Source organism: Sphaeramia orbicularis, chromosome 18, assembly GCF_902148855.1.
Source record: "Sphaeramia orbicularis chromosome 18, fSphaOr1.1, whole genome shotgun sequence".
Lineage (NCBI taxonomy): Eukaryota > Metazoa > Chordata > Actinopteri > Kurtiformes > Apogonidae > Sphaeramia > Sphaeramia orbicularis.
The window spans coordinates 5,174,393-5,196,678 of NC_043974.1; the positions used below are offsets into that span (position 1 = coordinate 5,174,393).

Consider the following 22,286-nt stretch of genomic DNA (forward strand, 5'->3'; position numbering starts at 1 on the left):
AGCATCAACCTTTCACACATGTTTATTTCCATTTTCATCTCAAGGCACCTTGTTTTTTTGGGCAACTTTTGTTTTGTTTTCATTCTTAAGAAAGAAAAAAATCTAACCTAATATCTTCTGTTCATTTACAAGGCATCATATATGAGTATAAGTACTTTTATAAGTAATATGCAGTCAAATTAAATGCAGTCATTTGAGTAAATCTGTCTGACTTTAGGGTTGAACCTGGACTATATCTGTAAAACAATAGAAATGAAAAAGAACCATCCATCACACTTAAAGTTAGATGTGATGTAGTTTAATGACTGAAGTTGAAAATACATTTTAAAATACAAATTAAGGATATGTAATGATGGTTAACTTAATTTAAAATGTATTCCAGATGGATTAAGTGATTCAACAGCCAGTAAAATGTTAAACCCAACCTGTCCACTTAAAGTAGTGAGTCATTTTATTGAATTAGAGCTTTGTTTGTGAATGTACATGAACTGTACCACAGTTTCTGTTACTGCTCCCTCATACATCATCAACCTGATCTGAATAAATTACCCTGAACTTTGGGGTGCGATGGAAACACAATTACCGGGAATTCTTTTACCCAAATAAGTTCCTAGTGAGTAAGTTCTGGTAAATTAGTATTCATACATGCAGTACCGCATTTGTCCAGCAGTCACCGCCAAAGCATTCAACATGATTATTAGGCTATTGTTTTGTTTGTTTGTTTTGGGTTGTGAAACAACAGTATTGTTTTCAATGGAAAATACATGCGCGGAAGCAGCACAATCAGAGAAGAGCTGTGAAAGGAAGCAGACAGACCACTTGGAATTATTTAATAAGTATTCATGGAGAAAATATAATTGACATCTGTGATTCAGATATTTTTTTAAGCCAGCAGAAAAGGCCTTGCAGGCCCTGATGGCCCACCACTGAAAATGACTAATATCTGCCAAAATATTGGTCTTGTCTACTTACTGTTTTCACTAGTCTGTTCACTGAGCAAAAATACATAAATATGACAAACTGTAACAGTCAGCTGTGTACGGACACACACACACACACACACACACACACACACAAAAGATCATATTTAAGTTTGTCCTTTTCCTTCTTCCATGAGTCACTCTGTCTTGAGTTCATTCTGCAGCAGAAGAAAACAGATCTAATTTGATCTGACACTTCTGTTTGGAAATCTACATATTTCTTCTTCCCACAAAGCAACACAAAATTTCCACCCCACTCGTTAAACCAGTCGTATAGTGGAGTCATAGGACATAGTTGTGTAGTTCTCACTAATAGCCTTATTTCCTGGTTGACTGTTTTGTGTGTGTCTGTGTGGGAGGACAGAGACAGACAGGCTGAAAACCCACTGAGGACGGTCTGTGGACACGCTGGTGCTTCTGTCTAATCTGTGTTTGAGCCGTGAACGTTCAGGATGCTGCTGTTTCTGCTGCTGCTGCTGATGTCCTGCACCTCCCAGGCTTCACATTTCTTTGGGACATTGATAACTTATTATCCAACAGATGTTCGTTCAGATGGAGCGGTGACGGTATGTACAGTTTACCATGAACACGTTTGAATGAAGTTCTGTAATTTAATTACAGACACTGATGGTATCACTTTATAACAGTGGTTCAACCTTTTTTACTCCTGACCCCATTTTATCGTCACAAATTTCTGTCGACCCCAGACACTCAAAACAGAGACTTTTTTTTTTGTTGCTAAAATTAACTTGTCTTTGATTCTGTAATAGTTTTCTATCCTATGTTTCAAATCCAGGTTAATTTTAGAGGACATTTAGTCTATATAATGTATATTATTATGGACGGAGGCAGTAAATCCAGGTGTAGATTACTGCACAAAGGGAGAATTGGATTTTCTTTTGTCAGGATATGTACAGTCAGTCCAGCTTGGATTTACAAGGAGGACAATTAATACTGAACAAACAATATCTCAAGCTATGAATTATGAAAGAGCTGCAGCATCTGAAACCGACCACAATGAACATTTGACAGATAAACAGAACCACAGTGCTTCAGTTTCACACTCACAGTTTGTCTGCTATGGATTGGGATTGGCTCTGTCAACTCAACACAGATTTATATTAGAAAGGTTGTATTTTTTATCAATTACTGGAAATTTCAGGTGACCCCCACGTTGGGTCCAGACTCCAAGGCTGCTTTTTAATAATGTTCACTAAAGTCATTTTAAATTATTACCTCCGCCAAGGAGGTTCTGTTTTCATCAGGGTTTGTTTGTTTGTCTGTTGGCAAGATAACTCAAAAAACATTATTGAAGGATTTTGATTAAATTTTCTGGAAATGTTGATACTGGCACAAAGAACAAATGATTAAATTTTGGTGGTAATGTGGGGGTGGGGGGGTCTGCCTTGGTGGAAGTCTGTGCTCTCCGAATGCTTTTCTAGTTATGTAATGACTAACGCAGATACATATTTTTTAGATAGATTATAGATTTATAAATTATTACTGTACTTTCTATATGAGCACAATGTCAAAGTACGTACACAAAGGACTCTTTAAATATGTGTGATGTGTCAACAGAACTTCTCTCATTTATTGTCATGTGTCTTCAAATATGACGTCAATGTCATCACCCATAAAGTTAGAATAAAATATTTTTTACTTCTTGTCATTCAGTTCAATTTAATTTTATTTGTACAGCCCTATATCACAATAGGGTTTCCTCACAGGGCTTTACAGAATTAGTTAAATCTGGGAAAAAAAAAAGAAAAAGAAAAAAAAAAGAAAAAAACAGTCAAATAAACAGTAGATGAAGGAAATGGATTAATGAAATGATGAAATGATTATGACAATGTGATTTATTCTTGACAGATCCAATGTAAGTGGACTCAGTCTGTGCCCACTGGAAGGAAGGTGTCTGAAAACAGAATTATTGTTTTATTTAAAGGGTTGGAGTTTTGAAAACAAGGGATGCATGATAATTGTTTTTGTACAACAGATACTGATAACCTGTACCTTCCTGCTTCCAGTAACTGATACCAATAAACAATGGTTCCCATTGCTTTTCCTCTTATTTCCAGCCAATGTTTAACACTGTTAATAGTAAAACTACACTGAACAAAAATATAAACGCACCACTTTTGTTTTTGCTCCCATTTTTCATGAGCTGAACTCAAAGATCTAAAACTTTTTCTATGTACACAAAAGGCCTATTTCTCTCAAATATTGTTCATAAATTTGTCTAAATCTGTGTTAGTGAGCACTTCTCCTTTGTCCTTTGCTGAGATAATCCATCCATCTCACAGGTGTGGCATATCAAGATGCTGATTAGACAGCAGGATTATTGCACAGGTTTGACTTAGGCTGGCCACAATAAAAGGCCACTCTAAAATGTGCAGTTTTACTGTATTGGGTGGTCCAGGGGGGTCAGAAAACCAGTCAGTATTTGGTGTGACCACCATTTTCCTCACACAGTCTTCTTCATGAATTCTCTGAAACAGCTTTGGAGATGGCTTATGGAAGAGAAATGAACATTCAATTCACAGGCAAAAGCTCTGGTGGAGATTCCTGAAGTCAGCATGACTACTGCATATTCCCTCAAAACTTGTGACATCTGTGGTATTGTGCTGTGTGATAAAACTGCACATTTTGGAGTGGCCTTTTATTGTGGCCAGCCTAAGGCACACCTGTGCAAAAATCATGCTGTCTAATCAGCATCTTGATCTGCCACACCTGTGAGGTGGATGGATTATCTCAGCAAAGAAGAAGTGTTCACTAACACAAATTTAGACAGATTTGTGAACAATATTTGAGAGAAATAAACCTTGTGTGTACACAGAAAAAGTTTTAGATCTTTGTGTTCAGCTCATGAAAAATGGGAGCAAAAACAAAAGCGGTGCGTTTATATTTTTGTTCAGTGTAGAAAAGCACTCAGAGAGCACAGACCTCTGCCAAGGTGGATCAGTCCCCCCTCCATCTGGATCTTTCTCTTGGTCTGCACCTTTCTCTTGGTCTAGATCTTCCTCTGGGTCTGGATTTTCTTCAGGGTCTGGGTCTTCCTCTTGGTCTTACAGGTTATTAATGACAGTATTAAACTGGTCTGATCCACTTGAGATAAAATTGGGTTGAATGTGGAACCTGAACTAAAATGTTTATTAGTATCTTCAGCATAATTTTTGGAATTTCACAAATTCATCCCATGGTCCATTTTGGACCCTCTAGTGGGCTGGACTGGACCCTGGACTGCATGTTTGACACCTGTGTTGTAACATGTTACCAAAATGTTCGATGGAGATTTGAGGAATGAAAACAGAAACCAAATGATCTAATTCTAAAGTAATTATTATCTAATTCTATGAATGATCATTTTTGTTCCTAATAAGTGCATTGGCTGAAGTCTGTAACACCTGTTTACTGTCATCCTGCAGGTCGTCCTTCGCTCTAAGCTGAACTTCCGCTCTTGTAATGACTACACACATGCAACCTGGCAGTGTCACCGTGGAAACTGTGGCAGTCAGACTTCAGCAGTGGCCGGCACTGTTGACAGTGAAAGTACTGGACAGTTTTGTCAGACAGAGGTAGTTTATACTCGACAGGTTTCTACGAATGCTCCGTTTCAGCTGTGGTGAGTTTACTGACTCTGAAGACACATAGGCCCCATCCCAATTCACCCCTTGGCCCTCCCCCTTGGTCCTCCCCCTTGGCCCGCCCCTTCTCCCGTCCCCTGTCCCTCTTCCCCCTTCCCCCTCCCCCTGGCCTTCCCTCCCTCATGGAGAATTGGGACACTCCTACCCCTTCACACAAACGCACAAAATGGAGGGGTCGGGCAAAGGGGGAGGGGCCAAGGGGTGAAATGGGATTGTTTCCAAGAGTACAGACAGACTCAGGTCATGATGATTTTCTCTCCCACTTTTAGGTTGAACAGCGGTAACTGGATATCAGGCATTGTAAATCGTATTGTAAGTTGGAGAGCTTTGATACGGGTGGAACTGAGGAACCGGTCTGATACTGGCCAAGCCAACAGATCACCACAGACCACCATCCTGCCTGTTGTCCGGTAAGATCCCCACTGGACAAATCTGTCAATCAAATCAATCAATTAATTAATTAATCAAATTTTTTTATGTAGCGTCACGTCATCATTAAAGTTATGTGATGAGAGCAAGAGAGAGAGATGGAGGGAGGGATTAGTAGAGTTGGCGACAGACACATGGATGCACAGAAGAGTGAACTGTAACTGTTCAAAACTACAACTGCTGATACCAGTAGAACTACCGATAACTAAGGACGCACAATAACTATCGGCACTGATAATGATCGGTCCGATATTGAAAAAAAATTATGTCATTCAGATAATTCCGATAATTAAAGTTTTCACTGATAAATACAGCCCATAATAATAAATCTAATTGCTTAGACGTGGTGGAGTTCACCAGTACACAGTGCATGTTGTTGCCTTGGCAACCACCATAAAAATCAAGAAGAAGCAGAAGCAGAGGTGTGGATCAGTCCATTGTTTGTCAGTCAAAGGGTTTTCAGTTCCTTAGTCTGGGACAGCTGTAAGACCAAGAAGAAGATCCAGACCAAAAAGAAGATCCAGACCAAGAGGAAGATCCAGACCCAGAGGAAGATCCAGACCAATTGGTATCAGTTAGGAGAAGCAGAAGTTATCGGTATCGGTATCAGTTGTAAAAAACAATTATTGTGCATCCCTATTTTTTTCATTATTTCAAAACTAAATTTCCGTTTCCTTTTTCAGTTATTCTGTGTTTTTTGGGTTATATTTCAGAGTTCCTTCCAACTGCCCGAGACAGTTGAACTTGTTGACCTTTGACCCTGATGGAGATGAGGTTAAATGCAGATATGGAGACGCATCAGAGGATGAGTGTAACCCCTGTACACCACCGTCTGTGCTCAACCTCTCATCAGTCAGTGACGCTACAACCAGTAACCCTACACAGTCAGCTGACCACCGCCTCATCATTTCATCTATGATTCCTTCTTTTCCAGTCTTGTACCTTATCGTTCGGACCCACTGGCAGTGGGAATCAAGGACCGTATGCTGTGCAGCTGGTGATGGAGGACTTCCCCCGACAGAGCATCACCCTGACTCAAACCGACGGGACAAAGGAGAACAGAACCACCGACACCAGCATCAGCAAAATACCGGTCCAGTTTGTTTTACAAGGTAACAATTAGTTTCATACGACAGCGTATTAATGCCACATAAGAAAATAAAACCACCTGTCACTACGGGAATAAAGTCATAAAATATCAAGATAAAACCCATCATTTCATGAGAATAAAGCCAGAATATTATGTAACTGTAATATTATTATTTGTTCATAGTATGTAAATGCACTGTTAACTATAATAATAATATTTGTTCAGACTTGTTAAAGCGTGCAGGTCCAGATTCTGGCTTCCACTCCAATAAACGATGCTTTCACGTGTGTTCTCTTTAGCCCCTTTTGTGGGCATATTTAGTATAACTTTAGTCACAACTTGTGTAGCACGTAGCAACAACTACATCCATGACCATGAGCGCCAAACTGGGGAAGGACAACAGGAAATACATACACAACATCCTATAGGCGTCTACAAAATAAAAGCCTCTTTTACACAGGGAGTAAGAGCGCTATAATAACAAACACTTAACAACACTCATATATGTAAATGCACTATTAACTTTAATACTGATATTTGTTCACACTCACATGTGTAAATGTACCATTAACTATAATAATAATATTTGTTCATATTCATATATGTAAATGCACTATAAACTATAATTACACTGGGGAACACAATTTTTGTTGAGTAAGGTCTGACAGCTGTTTTTAACTAATTTTTGGGTGCAGAATCCAAAATTGATCTCAGTTTTTCTCTATCATGTCAAGTTTTTGAACTATAGGATCCCCGTTTTCTTAAAAAAAATATGAAAAATACTGTACTTAACAGATATGTGCTTGTTTTATAAAAATTTTCAAATATTGACATACAATGAAATATCAAATCCCCTACGAACTGAATCCTTGTGAATTTCAAAATCTGCATCATTGCTGTCACTGCGTTCTTCAACATCACTCAGATCTTCTAGAGGAGGTAGTTGTTCGAAAACTGGCACTGGAATTTCAGCTGAATGAGGCATTGGTCTTATAGCCGACGGTAGATTAGGATATTCTATTTTACTTTTATTTTTCTTGTTAAATCCTGATGTTTTCACTAAACAAAAGTCTGTGCAATCTTTTTGTTCTCGCCAAACCATGGGGATACCAAATGCCAACTGCTTGTACACTTTGTGAGGGGTCCATGGCTTGTCTTGATCACAGAGTTTTACTTTAAAATATGCAAAATATGCTTGTTTGACAAATGCACTGATGTTTGCCCTCTGACTTGGAATGGTGAAACTACCATAAATATAGCAAAAGGAGTCAGGGTTGTTTAGGCATTTATGACGAGAAGTAGCAGGAGCAAACATGATCTGGAACAAAGGAAATATATACCTATGGAAATAAAACACTAAGATGGAATAGTTACAAGCTTTGAAAACTAAAGAAACAGCATAAAATGAAATACAACTTACAACGGTATGCCCATGGTTGCAAGGTTAAGAGAAAAGCCAGCACAAATCCTCATAATTCCTACTATGCTAGCTTTCTGTTTGCAGATATTGATAGTACTGACCTATTGGGAGCTGCACACACCTCTCACCGCACTGTCTCAATTGTGACTGCACAAACAAGTAGCCACATAGCTGTAGATGAGTCCAATCGTAATCAGCTGGCAAGTCTTACTACAGCTAATCAGTGGAATTTTGCTTATCTGGAGGGTATGCTGTGGAGGAAAAACTTGACATGCAATTTTGGAATCAACATGCCAATTTTAGTTTAAATCAGCATAAAAATCTAACTCAACAGAAATTTTTTTTCAAATTGTTCCCCAATGTTATAATATTTGTTCACACTCATAAATGCACTATTAACTTTAATACTGATATTTGTTCACACTCATATGTGTAAATGTACTATTAACTACAATAATACTATTTATTCACACTCATGTATGTTTGTACTAAACAGATCAGTCATTGAGTTTAAACACAGACACTACTGAACAGGACATGGGGCTTTTCTTTGTCCCTATAGTGGATCCTGTGGTTCCATCCTGTACAGACGGACTCTACCTGCCCAGGTTTCTCCCACCGACCCCAGACCATGGAGTTCAGCTGTATGTCCTGGTCAACCAAACACTGGAGATACGCATCCAAGCAGAGGCAAACATGTCAACGTACGTACAAGCAGAACTGAGGCTGTAGAAGGTGCACTGTGAACATGCCCTGAGGACAGTATGTGGTTTGACAAGTACTTACAGTCATGCACAAATAATGGTTTTTATTTCAGATGGTTCACAAGTGATCTAGTCTGTTTAGTTCAGTCATAGAAGACAGGTTGGACCAGAGGGAAAGTACAGTACATGTATAGAACATACCAGGAATAACAGGCAGCAGCTGGTAGGAGGGAAAGACTGGGTTCAAAACAACACACACACATATGCATACGCACACACACACACACACACACACGCACACACACATGCACACATACACAAACACACAGAAACACACAGACTCTTATGCACACACACACATACGCACGCACACACACATGCACACACACACACACACACACACACACACACACATGCACACACACAAACACACAGACACACATGCACAAACACACACTTACGCACACACACACGCACACACACATGTGCACACACACACACATACAGGTATATCAAAGGCACAAAACATTTAGTAACAGGCAGCATATTGGTTAAATTGTTTTTAACATTAACTGTTTAATAAAATATTCAGTTTTCATAGGACATTTTGATGTTAGAGGATAATTTACTAATGTAAATATTTTCATAATTTGCTGTTTTGTATTTGTTATGTTTTTTTTTTGTGCTAAAAACAAAGGGAACATTTGGAGTTGGTATTATTTATTGGCAAAATGTAGTAATGTTTTTTTTATATTAAACCAAGGAGAAAGTTTGAACTGATAATTTCTAGGTTATTATATTATTTTTATTTTTACTTTTTGATTTTTGAGATGACAGTTGGTGTGTATGTGGGCCTTGAATTAACAGGAGTTCAATAATCTTGATTGTTAAAATTTTTTCACTTCACTAATTCCTCCCAGGGGCTGGATGGGAGCCTTGGGTGGGCTGGTTTTGGCCCACGGGCCGTATGTTTGACACCTGTGCTCTGAAAAGACACAATGAAACGACAGATGAGACAAAGGACACGTGGTTAAGTGGACAGGTTTGGATGTGGTCTGTTGTCTGTGTGTGTGTAGGATCTCTGAGCTGCTGTTCAGTGGACCACACAACATGGCTGAGAACAGATCTGGACCAGGAGAGTACACCCTGACATGGAGCCCCTCCCCCAGTGAAGCAGGACAAAGCCACCCGGTCTGCTTCCTGGTCCAGGCCGTCTTAAAGTCAGTCTCACCTTTACAGACCCACAACCGTTTTTGTCACAACTTCCAAGTGACGTTTTTGTTTTTCCCAAGTTCATTAAAGCAACACCATGGAATTTTGTCCACCAGTACCAGGTCCAGGTCTCCTTCCTAGTCCACCAGTCCCAGGTCCAGGCCTCCTTCCTAGTCCAACAGTACCAGGTCCAGGTCTCCTTCCTAGTCCACCAGTCCCAGGTCCAGGTCTCCTTCCTAGTCCAACAGTACCAGGTCCAGGTCTCCCTCCTAGTCCAACATCGCCAGGTCCAGGTCTCCTTCCTAGTCCACCAGTACCAGGTCCAGGTCTTCCTCCTAGTCCAACAATATCAGGTCCAGGTCTCCTTCCTAGGCCACCAGTACCAGGTCCAGGTCTCCATGGTCTCCATTCCTCCTCCTCTTCCAGTCAAAGCTGGTCCAATATCCCCCCTAGTCCCTCCTCATATTTGGTCCCTCTCAGTCTGTCTTGTCGTTGTCTCTGTGGACAACACCCTTACCTAGGGATGGGAATCGATAAGAATTTAAGGATTCCAATTCCATTATCGATTTTGCTTATCGATCCGATTCTCTTATTGATTCTCATTGGGTGGGGAGTAAAAGAGTACAAACAAGTGTGTTTGCATTAACTGTCTTTTATATTTCCATCTCCATCCATTGAAATCCTGTGGTACCCCATCCATCCATTATCCACCGCTTATCCGGGGCCGGGTCGCAGGGGTAACAGTCTCAGCAGGGATGCCCAGACTTCCCTCTCCCCAGACACCTCCTCCAGCTCTTCCAGGGGGACCCCGAGGCATTCCCAGGCCAGCCAAGAGACATAGTCTCTCCAACATGTCCTAGGTTTCCCCGCGGCCTCCTCCCGTTGGGACATGCCCGGAACACCTCCCCAGGGAGGCATCCAGGAGGCATCCAAAACAGATGCCCGAGCTACCTCAGTTGGCCCCTCTCGATGTGGAGGAGCAGCGGCTCTATGCCGAGCTCCTCCCTGGTGGGTGAGCTCCTCACCCTATCCCTAAGGGTGCGCCCAGCCACCCTTGCACAGGGAACTCATTTTGATCGCTTGTATCTGGGATCTTGTCCTTTCAGTCATGACCCAAAGCTCATGACCATAGGTGAGGGTAGGAACGTAGATTGACCGGTAAATCGAGAGCTTCGCCTCTCGGCTCAGCTCCTTCTTCACCACAACCGACCGATACAACGACTGCATCACTGCAGACGCTGCACCGATCCGTCTGTCAATCTCACGCTCCATCCTTCCCTCACTCGTGAACAAGACCCCAAGATACTTAAACTCCTCCACTTGGGACAAAGACTCTCCGCCGACCCGGAGAAGGCAGACCACCTTTTTCCGGTCAAGAACCATAGCCTCGGATTTGGAGGTGCTGATCCTCATCCCACTCACTTCACACTCGGCTGCAAACCGCCCCAGGGCACGCTGAAGGTCCAGGTTCGATGAGGCCAACAGGACAACGTCATCTGCAAAAAGCAGAGATGAAATCCAGTGGTCCCCAAACCGGACCCCCTCCGGCCCCTGGCTGTGCCTAGAAATTCTGTCCATAAAAATTATGAACAGAACCACTGACAAAGAGCAGCCCTGCCAGAATCCAACATGCACCTGGAATAGGTCTGACTTACTGCCGGCAATGCGAACCAGGCTCCTGCTTTGGTCATACAAAGACCGGACTGCCCTCAGCAGAGGGCCCTGGACCCCATACTCCCGAAGCACCCCCCATAGAATACCACGTGGGACGTGGTTGATCGCCCTCTCCAAATCCACAAAACACATGTGGACCGGTTGGGCGAACTCCCATGAACCCTTGAGCACCTGATGGAGAGTATAGAGCTGGTCCAGTGTTCCATGAGCAGGATGAAAACCGCATTGTTCCTCCTGGATCCGAGGTTCGACTATCGCTCGGCTCCTCCTCTCCAGTACCCTGGAATAGACTTTCCCCGGGAGGCTGAGGAGTGTGATCCCCCTGTGGTTGAAGCACATCCTCCGGTCCCCCTTCTTAAAAAGGGGGACCACCACCCCGGTCTGCCAATCCAGAGGTACTGTCCCCGACTGCCACGCGATGTTACAGAGACGTGTCAGCCAAGACAGTCCTTGCACATCCAGAGACTTAAGGTACTCAGGGCGAATCTCATCCACCCCCGGTGCCCTGCCACCGAGGAGCTTGCCAACCACCTCAGTGACTTCAGCTTGGGTGATGGACGAGTCCACCTCTGGGACCTCAGCTTCTGCTTCCTCTATGGAGGACGTGACAGTGGGATTGAGGAGATCCTCGAAGTATTCCTTCCACCATCCGACCACATCCCCAGTCGAGGTCAGCAGCTCCCCACTTCCACTGTGAACAGTGTTGGTGGCACACTACTTTCCCCTCCTGAGGCGCCAGACAGTTTGCCAGAATTTCCTTGAGGCTGACCGATAGTCCTTCTCCATGGCCTCCCCACACTCCACCCAGACCTGAGTTTTTTCCTCCACAACCGCTCAGACTGCCGCACGCTTGGCCCGCCGGTACCCATCAGCTGCGTCAGGAGTCCCACGAGCCAACAAGGCTCGATAAGACTCCTTCTTCAGCTTGACGGCATCCCTTACTTCCGGGGTCCACCACCAGGTTCGGGGATTGCCACCATGAGAGGCACCAGAGACCTTGCGACCACAGCTCCGAGCAGCCGCTTCGACAATGGAGGTGGAGAACATGGTCCACTTGGACTCAATGTCCCCAGCCTCCTCGGGGATCCAGGAGAAGCTCTCCCGGAGGTGGGAGTTGAAGACCGCGCTGACATTGGGCTCTGCCAGATGTTCCCAGCAGACCCTCACAACACATTTGGGCCTACCGAGTCTGTCCAGTTTCCTCCTTCGCCAGCGGATCCAACTCACCACCAGGTGGTGATCGGTTGACAGCTCTACCCCTCTCTTCACCCGAGTGTCCAAAACATGTGGTCGGAGGTCTGATGACACGACAACAAAGTCAATCATCGTCCTCCGACCTAGGGTGTCCTGGTGCCAAGTGCACTTATGGACATCCCTGTGTTCGAACATGGTGTTTGTTATGGACAAACTGTGACTAGCACAGAAGTCCAATAACAAAACACCACTCGGGTTCAGATCGGGGAGACCATTCCTCCAAATCACCCCCCTCCAGGTCTCACTGTCGTTGCCCACGTGGGCATTGAAGTCACCCAGGAGAACAATGGAGTCCCCAGTCGGAGCACCCAAGAAGGCCAGGTATTCTGCGCTGCTGTTCGGCTCGTAGGCTGAGACAACAGTGAGGCACCTGTCCCCGACCCGAAGGCACAGGGACGTGACCCTCTTGTTCACCGGGGAAAACTCCAACACATGGCGGCTGAGCTGAGGGGCTATGAGCAAGCCCATACCAGCCCGCTGCCTCTCACCACGGGCAACGCCAGAGAAGTGGAGAGTTCAGCCCGACTCTGTACTCTCTGGCTCTCTGGACTTTCCATCTCTGCACAGAAAATATAACATATACAGTATGTACAAATAATAAGAACAGATGACGCCAGGCCGGGTTTGAAGGGGGGGGGTACAGTGAAAGTGAAACTCTACCTGCTCTACCATCTGAGCCATGGCTTGTCCAATAACCGAAGGGTTGGCGGTTTTGAATCCCGCTCTGTCCATGTGCTGTTGTGTCCTTGGGCAAGGCACTTTACCCCCCTTGCCTCCAGTGCTGCTACTCACACTGGTGTATGAATGTGTGTGAATGTTCGGTGGTGGTCGGAGGGACCATAGGCGCAGATTGGCAGCCACGCTTCCGTCTGTCTGCCCCATGGCAGCTGTGGCTACAGATGTAGTTTACCATCACAAGAGGGAGAATGTGAGAGCGAATGAATAATGGATCCTCTGTACACGCTTTGAGTATGCGTTCATAGAAAAGCGCAATATAAATCTAATCCATTAAAGACGCTTTACTAATTCCTCTACTGCTGCATTTCCACTACGTGGAACTGGTTCAACTCAGCCTGTCTCCCGTTGTTGTGCACCTCATTTCCTTTCCCCTACCTTCTAAAACTTGTATTTGAGGGGTCTGACATTTGTTGCCTGCACCGGAACCGGAACTGGGCCCAGATGATGGCCTGGTGTTCACTCTGCCGCTAGATTCAGAAGTGCCGCTAAGTAGCGAATCAAATACGTGACATTCCTGCAAATGAATCACATGCTGTGGACAAATGTTTGAACATATTGGAGGGATTCCACCCTTTAGAATAAATGGAAGCTTTGCAAGTGTTACAACTGGACCTGGTGTTGTCTTTTTAGACCCTCTCTGCCTCAACACCATGTTGGCTACGTTCTGACCCAAAAAAATGCAGCGTACGCATGACGTCATCGCGCATGCATAATGAAGGCAGAATCAGTAAGCAGAATTGTTAAGCAGGCAGATTCCAAGGAATCGAGCTACTGGGATCCGGTTCTCAAAAAGAACCGGTTCTCGATTCCCATCCCGACCCTTACCGTCTGTCTTGTCTTGCTCCTTCAGTCATGTGACCTTTAGTCTATCTGTAACTTTCCTTCACTCCTAACTTCGTTGACCTCCTCGTCTTCTGAAGGTGGAGGGGGGATGGGACCTATGTCCTAAACCAGTCCAGTTCTGTAGTTCTGTCAGTGTCAGGGTTCCAACCCCAAACCAGAGGTGTCCTAGTGTCAGTGCAGGAGATCCAGACGCTCTGGAGACATGACCACAGTGGAACTGAACCAACTGGAGTAGATGTTCCACCAAAATGACCTGAACATAGAGTTTGAAGGATGAAAAGCTTCATGGTGTTGCTTTAAAGTTCAGAGTAATATCATCGGTTATTGGAGCAAATAAAAAAAAAAAGAGAGAGACAAAAATGACCTGTTAAACAAAATATATCATTAACTGAATATAAAAAAGTGCTTATTTTATACTTTTTTATTTCATTTTAGTTAACTCAGATTTTTTTCCCATTGTTTCATATTTTATAAATTTGTTTTTTTTTTCATCAAAGTGACTCTTTCAGCAAATTCTCTCAATAACTGAACATAAACCATCCACTGTCACTAGTCCCTTTTCCATCGTCCATCTGAGCTAAACTTTCCCCATATTTCCTAAATGTGTTTAAACAGAAGTGTGTAATGTTGGTTTGTCCATTCAACCCCAAATGTGCTGTTTAGTTTCTTTCTTCTGGTAGATGTCAGTAGAAGTCATTCCATAAACATGAACATAAATCTGTGTTGATTTGAAACTAGAATGTTCGTTACCCCTCTATCTCCGACTTCCTGGTGTGTCCACACATACACACACATGTTTGGGCTCAACTCTTCTTCTTTTCTTGTTCTAACATCCATCAACATCTGTTTGTTTTGGTCATGTGACTCTAGTTGGACTCAAAGGTCTTTCCATTACAGTTTTGTGTCATATACCAATTTAACTACGTAAAAACACCTCTAAGAACAACAACAACTATTCAGAGAAAAATGAGAGTTTTGGTGAAATTGTCATTTTTCCATTAGACAAATTTTATGCACAAGTTAAATTCATGCAAATTGAGGATCAATGGAAAAGAGACTACTGACAGGTAGGGGTGTAAGAAAATATCGGTTCTACAATATATCGCGATATTTAATTTCACAATACTGTATCAATATTAAAAAGCATTGTATCGATAGTTTTGGGTATTTATTCAAATGCAGATATGGCGGAGGTTCATTTTGTTTTCATTTTTGTTTTGTCTTTTTTGTTTATATTTTATTTATTATTATTTAACACTGTTTTATTAAATAATGGTTATTTGAAGCATCCTGAAAGTACTTTTTACTGTCTGAGAGGCAGATTTTAGTTCCTTTGGAAACTGGAGAATAATTTGGAGAATTAGAAAAATGTTGTGATATAGCATTAGATCCTGTTCTGATCACATAAAAATGTGTTTAGTATTTGTACATATTTCAGGCGTAATTCAATTCTTCCAGGAAATAAACTTTAAAAAAAAAGAAACAAACAAAAAATTGCTTTCCTTTAACAGTATCATGAAATATTGCGATATATCGTATCATGATCCTAGTATTGTGATTTGTATCATATCGCCAGATTCTTGCCAATGCACACCCCTAGTGACAGGTAGAGAGAGAGCATAGCTACTTTTATTGATGCTAGCATAGGAAGATAAAAGATCCCGAAAAGTTGAGGCTGTACCATTTTATTTCTCATTTCACGTTTTATCTGATACAACAGTATCATAGTATAGTTTTGTAACTATGGTACTTTCACTGATTTCTGTCCTCAGTTCAACCAAGTATCACTCAGATCTGCGATGCATCATTATGACTGTCGGAGGCAGTGAGTAGACATTTCTACTTTTTTTTAAACATTTCTTTTGCTGATTTCTCTGATCTGTTAACTTCATGTGAAACTTGTTTGCAGCTCCGATAACAACAACCACATTAGCTCCCACCACCGTTTCCTCTACAACCACGTTAGCTCCCACCACCGTTTCCTCTACAACCACGTTAGCTCCCACCACCGTTTTCTCTACAGCTACAGAGACTGTAACAAACTCCACAACAAGGCCAATAACTGCTGTAACCTCTGCACCTGCTGGGACCCAAAACTTCAGTAAGTATGTTCCCGACTGAGAACGACACAAAAATGAACGCACACATTAGTCAGCTTCATGTAGATTAGTAGTGTCTGTAGGTAAATGTGTCCATATGTGACCTGGATCTGGTCTATTACAGACAGTCTGAACAGCACTAATCTGACCCAAACCACTTTCATATGTGGTCCTAAATCTGACCCAGACCACTTTCATATGTGGTCCTAAATCTAATATGGATATGATATTTTCCAGTCTGAATGTCCAGGTCGCATTTATCCGACCTTTACATGATTGAAATGCAACCAACGTCCCAGTTGTTCATCCCAGGAGGAAGAGCGGAGGAAAACCATATTTCCTTCTGTAAACACAGTGTGTGTCTGCATGGTCACGTATTCCATCAGGACCTCTTTTGTGCATGTGGGTCACTTCAGGGTGACATTCAGTTCAGACTCAAAGCTGATAGAAGTCACATTTAATGTAGAATATGAACCAACACACACACAAAAAACGGATTTCACCCAAAAATCCGAGCTGTGTGGGCAGAGCCTGAGTTACTGCTTCTTTCTTATTTTATTTTCTGTATTACTAGTCGTCGCTCTGCATTTGAAGATTTCCTCGTCATCTCCACTGACTGAGGACAACATAGAGGACACTTTCCTCCAACAGGTACGTCTTCTGAAACTAATCAGACATCATATCCAAACATGGAAAAGGAGCAGACAGAAAATGGTGCTTCCTTCCACTGGACTGAACACAAACATTAATGCAGTGATGGACATTATTAAACCTCTGTTAACAGTGACCATGCCTAAAACCCACTCCATTTTCATTTTGCAGCTGAAAGATGAACTGGTGAGGCAGGGGCTGCCATCGAGCACAACTCTACGCCTTCTGAGAATCACTGAACCATAAGCTACACTGACCTAAAGTGGTCTAATATCACATTTTATTCATGCAACAGTTTTGTTTTTGTTTTTTGCTGTAATTTTTATTTGGAAGATAAAATTATCAACATCATCATGATTTTTAGATAAAAGGTTAAACAAAGAAAAACAAACATATTTCTTTGCTGCTGATACATATTTTTATGCTTACAATATTAAAAATTGTTTAAATTATATTTTGACTTTATCTTAAAAAAAAAAAGAAAATACATGACATTCAGTTGCTCCTGCTGTAAAACATCTGATTTCACTGTTTCAATGTTAGACGTTCATGTATGGAAAGAGTTTCCTCTTCTGTACGTTTAAGCATATGGGTGGGTGAGGACTTGGATTTGGATGATTTGTATATCCTCCTGAGACCCAGGAAAGGGAAAATTTTAGCTTTTTTACATTAAACAATTGTCTTGATGGAAAACTGCATAATGCAAGAGTTTTTTCAGATACATTTTAAAAACTATTTTTATTTATTTATTGTTTTTTTTTTTTTATGGAATGTCTTCTGTAATGGACAGAACTTTTTAAGTAAAACTGTCAAACTTTTGTCCCCTACAGAGGACAAAAAAGCATTGCTGGGTCTCAGGAGGATATCGACAATCTGCTGAAAAAGATGGGCTCAAAAAGCAATCTCAGAGTGGTTTTAGAGTCATCTGAAGACTGATAAACAGATTAATGCAGTTGTTAAAGTAAGTTTTTTCCAGCTTCGTTTTTTGGCCAAAGTGAAGCCCTTCATCTCTCAGTGATCTGGACAAAGCGATCCATGCTTTTATCAGTTCAGTCTGGACTACTGTAATGCACTGTATTATTATCTCACTCAGTCCTCTCCATCACTTACAGCTGGTACAAAGTGCAGCTGCCCGTTTCTTAACTAACTCCTCCAGATTCAACCACATCAGCCCCAGTCCGCCATCACATTGATTTTAAATTGTAATATTTGTGTTTAAAGCTTTAAGTGATCTGGTTCCTCCCTATTTAAGTGAGATTTGAACAGTTCACCGCCCCAGCAGAGGGCTCCCATCGTCCTCTCACATGGTTTTGGATAGGGATGCACCGATACCACTTTTTTCCAGACCGAGTACAAGTACAAGTACTTCCATTTGAGTACTTACCAATACCGAGTACCGATACAAGTACTTAATAATCCCATTCCAGTTGTTAGTTCCTTTTGTAAATGTGCTTTATTGTCGTTGTCATTAGTCTGACTGGAACAAAGTGCTGCTACTGACATTTAATGTGTTGGAATGAGCATTTGTCAATTAATCCACCAGAGGGCGCCGCTCTGAATTAACCATACTGGACAAATACCACGAAGAAGAGTAAAGTTTTATGAGAAGAAGAAGAAGAAAGTCAGTAATAACTAGAAAAGCACTCAGAGAGCGCAGAACTCCGCCAAGCCAGATCAGTGCCCCCCCTCTCCCGATCACCACCAAAATGTAATCATTTGTTTCTTGTGCCAGTATCAACATTTCCTGAAATTTCATCTAAATCTGTTCATAACTTTTTGAGTTATGTTGCACACAGACAGACAGACAGACAAACCAACACCGGCAAAAATATAACCTCCTTGGCGGAGGTAATAAACATGAAGACGACAGAGGCAACACTAATGTGATACTAATATCGCAGCGTTTAAAAGCTTAGCTTCAGGAGGTAGAGAAAAGATAAATGAGCCAGAAGTTTGCTTTTCACTTCCGCTGGCGACGGTCCGCACCACTCCGTACCTCCATAGTATTATCGGTAGGATGTAAACCGGCCCAGCCCTGGGTAGTTGTCCTAAATGTGTCAGTACCTTGTGTCTAACTCACACAGTGGCTCTTTGAACAGATCCTCAACCTCCACGGTTCCGCTGGTATTCTTCGTCTGGGTATGCATCTGCCAGCACCTGGAAAATGGATGGAATGTACGCAGAGGACGGACAGAACGCTGCTTCCATATCTGTCTGTGTCTTTAACGTTACTTGCAGTCAGCGTTACTTTTATCACCGTCATTTATTTTGAAAAATCTCCGCACTCTTCACATTCCCCACACATTATTCCTCCTCCTTGTACCTGCTGCACTGAACTGCGAATGTCACATGGTCGTAAGTGGTATCGGTGCAGATTACTTTTACGAGTATGAGTACAAGTACACACACTGAGTATCGGAGCCGATGCCCAATACTGGTATCAAAATGGTGCATCCCTAGTTTTGGACGTCCCCAGGTCCCCATAGAAACAATGATGGTGTTAGGTAACCCTAACACTGGGCTGATGGTTCATTTACTGTTGCTGCACCAAAACTGTGGAAGTCGTTGCCTACTGACCTGTGAGTCCACACTGACCGGCCCCTGTTCAAGTCCAGGTTAAAGACCCACCTGTTTAGACTGGGTTTGAACCCTTAGCACTGAGACACTAGTAGGTTTTAATCTGTGGTCTTTTTTAACACTGTGCGTTGTGTCTTATTGTTTTATACATATTTATGGTATTTGACTAAACCAGTGGTTTTCAACCTTGGGGTCGGGACCTCATGTGGGGCCGCTTGGAATTGAAATGGGGTTGCCTGAAATTTCTAGTAATTGATAAAAAAAAAAAAAAAAAATCTTACTATTAAAAAATGTATGGTGAGTTGAGAGAGACAATAACAATCCGTAAAAGACATGACAAACTGTGAAGCTGAAACTGAAGCACTGTGGTTCTGTTTTTCTTTCAATGTTCATTGTGGTCAGTTTCAGATGCTGCAGCTCTTTCATAATTCATGGTTTGAGTTCTTGTTTGTTCAGTATGAACTGTCAGCCTTGTAAATATAAGATGGACTGACTGTACATATGCTGACCAAGGAAAATCCAATTCTCCCTTTGTGCAGTAATCTACACCTGGATTTACTGCCTCCATCCACAATAATATATATTATATAGACTAAATGTCATCTAAAATTAACATGAATCTGCAATATAGTATTGCAAACTATTACATGATCAAAAATGAATTAATTTTAGCAAAAAAAAAAGTCTTTGTTTTGAATGTCTGGGGTCGCCAGAAATTTGTGATGTTAAAATGGGGTCACGAGTCAGAAAAGGTTGGGAACCACTGGACTAAACTGTCTCTATCGATAATTTAATCCTGTTTTTAGATGTAAAGCACTTTGGTCTCCTTCATGTTGTTGTAAACGGCTATATAAATAAACTTTGATTGACTGATTGATTGAGATCAAGACCCAATTGCATTTCACACCTTGGCCCCTCCTCCTTACCCCTACACCTCTATTTTGCGCATTTTTGCGGTTTGTGGTTGATAGTGGTAAATAGATGTCCAAAGCCCATGGAACAGAGAGGGTTCCAGCTGCTGACGACATGGAGAATTCTGTCACAAAGTTAGAACATCTGTTTATAGTGAGGCTTTTTCAGCGCCATAGAGCACCGTCTATGGTCTGGTGCTGATTCACCCACTTCCGTTGTCGGAGTGGTGATTAGGTCACTTCCGGACTCAATCATATTCACACGGTAACGTACCGTGTTGGAGTATGGAGAGTCCAGACCCAGGACTACCTTCAACTGGACTCAGCTACGGAACTGGAGCACGGAACGGTTGCATTCACATGGATAAAAGTAAGCGGACTTTGGGGTCCAGGGGACTCGGATTGGACTATTGTTTGGGATTTTTCATCATAGTTTAGTTTTATTTAGTTTTGCCTTTTTTTCTCTAGTTCAGTTAGTTTTAATTAGTTTTTAGAGCAGGTTTGCTAGTTTTTCTTACTTTTAGTTTTTTTCTAAATGCTTAGTTTTACTTTAGTTTTACTTTCCTCATATCTTTTATCTTCTTTGCCATCATATTCATATAAATCCCAGACAGGACTCTGCTGCTTTCTCCCAACTTTAGTCCCCATGTTTCCAGGTAGAGTGGGGACCAGAAGACGACTGTAAATGACAAATGATGAGAAGTGACGGGCTGTGAAGTGCTGTATAATGCCGCGAGCTAAAGTTGTTCGGGCGAAATAAATTGACTTCAATCCAACACTGGCTAAGGGAATTGTATCCATAATTTTTATATGTTTTAGTTAGTTTTGTAAACACATAATACAATTTCATTTAGTTATCATTTTTTCTTTAAATTACAGTTTTTATTCATTTTAGTCAACAAAAATGTTTTTACAATTCTAGTTTTCATCATTTCATTAGTTTTCGTTAACGATAATAAGCTTGACTCAGATACGGACTTGAATACGCTGTGTGAAAATGGCCTTAATTACATCCTCTGCCTGGTCGGAGGCCACAGTAGAGGGAACACATTTAGTCCACGAAGCCGTGCACTTCAACAGGACACTTCTGTTCACTGCCCTGCATTCACTACAACTAAGACATTGATCTAGGCCAGGGCTCTTTCAGGGGCCACATTCAGCCCCATTTGATCTCAAGTGGGCCAGACCAGTAAAATAATAGCATAATAACCTATAAATAATCACAACTCCAAATATCTTTTTTTCATTTTGTTTTAGTGCAAAAACCCCAATTAAATTCTGAAAATACTTACTTTTACAAACTATTCAAACAAAAAAGATGTGAATAACCTGAGAAAACTGAAATTTCTTAAGAAAAATAAGTGCAATTTTAGAAAAGCACTGAGAGAGCAAAGGCCTCCACCAAAGCAGATCAGTAGCTGCCCCCCTCAATCACCACCAAAATGTAATAATTTGTTCCTTGTGCCAGTATCAACAATTCCTGAAAATTTCATCAAAAACCTGTATGTATATCTATCTATCTATCTATCTATCTATCTATCTATCTATCTATCTATCTATCTATCTATCTATCTATCTATCTATCTATCTATCTATCTATCTATCTATCTATCTACAGGGTGGGGAAGCAAAATTTACAATATTTTGAGGCAGGGATTGAAACACAGTGTATGACCAATTAGTTTATTGAAAGTCATGAGAATTTATTTGCCACAAAAAAATTTGCATAATAGAAAATGTTTTTATTCTATGTGTCCTCCTTCTTTCTCAATAACTGCCTTCACACGCTTCCTGAAACTTGCGCAAGTGTTCCTTAAATATTCAGGTGACAACTTCTCCCAATCTTCTTTAACAGTATCTTCCAGACTTTCTCATAATACTTTTGCTCACAGTCATTCTCTACTTTCCATTATAAACAGTCTTTATGGACACTCTAACTATTTTTGAAATCTCCTTTGGTGTGACGAGTGCATTCAGCAAATCACACACTCTTTGACGTTTGCTTTCCTGATTACTCATAAAAAAAGTTTTAGATCTTTGAGTTCAGCTCATGAAAAATA

The 22,286-nt window shown here is 41.6% G+C and overlaps 1 protein-coding gene and 1 long non-coding RNA gene across 2 annotated transcripts in view; one reads left to right on the top strand and one right to left on the bottom strand.

Moving 5' to 3' along the window:
* The window catches only part of LOC115438504 (uncharacterized), a 23,663-nt gene extending 16,767 nt beyond the window's left edge, over nt 1-6,896 (bottom strand). The window contains exon 1 of the long non-coding RNA XR_003938086.1: nt 6,765-6,896. This is a non-coding gene — a long non-coding RNA (uncharacterized LOC115438504). The remainder of the gene's footprint in view (nt 1-6,764) is intronic.
* Nucleotides 1,291-17,412, top strand: LOC115438502 (uncharacterized). Its single transcript, XM_030162155.1, has 11 exons — nt 1,291-1,546; nt 4,406-4,602; nt 4,894-5,034; nt 5,767-5,905; nt 5,988-6,165; nt 8,126-8,267; nt 9,344-9,487; nt 15,761-15,813; nt 15,898-16,089; nt 16,662-16,738; nt 16,910-17,412. Exons 1-11 carry the CDS (start codon nt 1,433-1,435, stop codon nt 16,982-16,984), a joined length of 1,452 nt encoding a protein of 483 aa, XP_030018015.1. The 5' UTR covers nt 1,291-1,432; the 3' UTR covers nt 16,985-17,412.
* The last annotated feature ends 4,874 nt before the right edge of the window (nt 17,413-22,286 follow it).

Bases quoted from the DNA above. Each gene is read 5' to 3' on its own strand.
- LOC115438502 (XM_030162155.1), top strand. From the start codon at position 1,433: ATGCTGCTGTTTCTGCTGCTGCTGCTGATGTCCTGCACCTCCCAGGCT. The intron at 4,603-4,893 runs GTGAGTTTACTG...TCCCACTTTTAG, and splicing joins AATGCTCCGTTTCAGCTGTG to GTTGAACAGCGGTAACTGGA. The intron at 5,906-5,987 runs GTCAGTGACGCT...CTTCTTTTCCAG, and splicing joins CTGTGCTCAACCTCTCATCA to TCTTGTACCTTATCGTTCGG.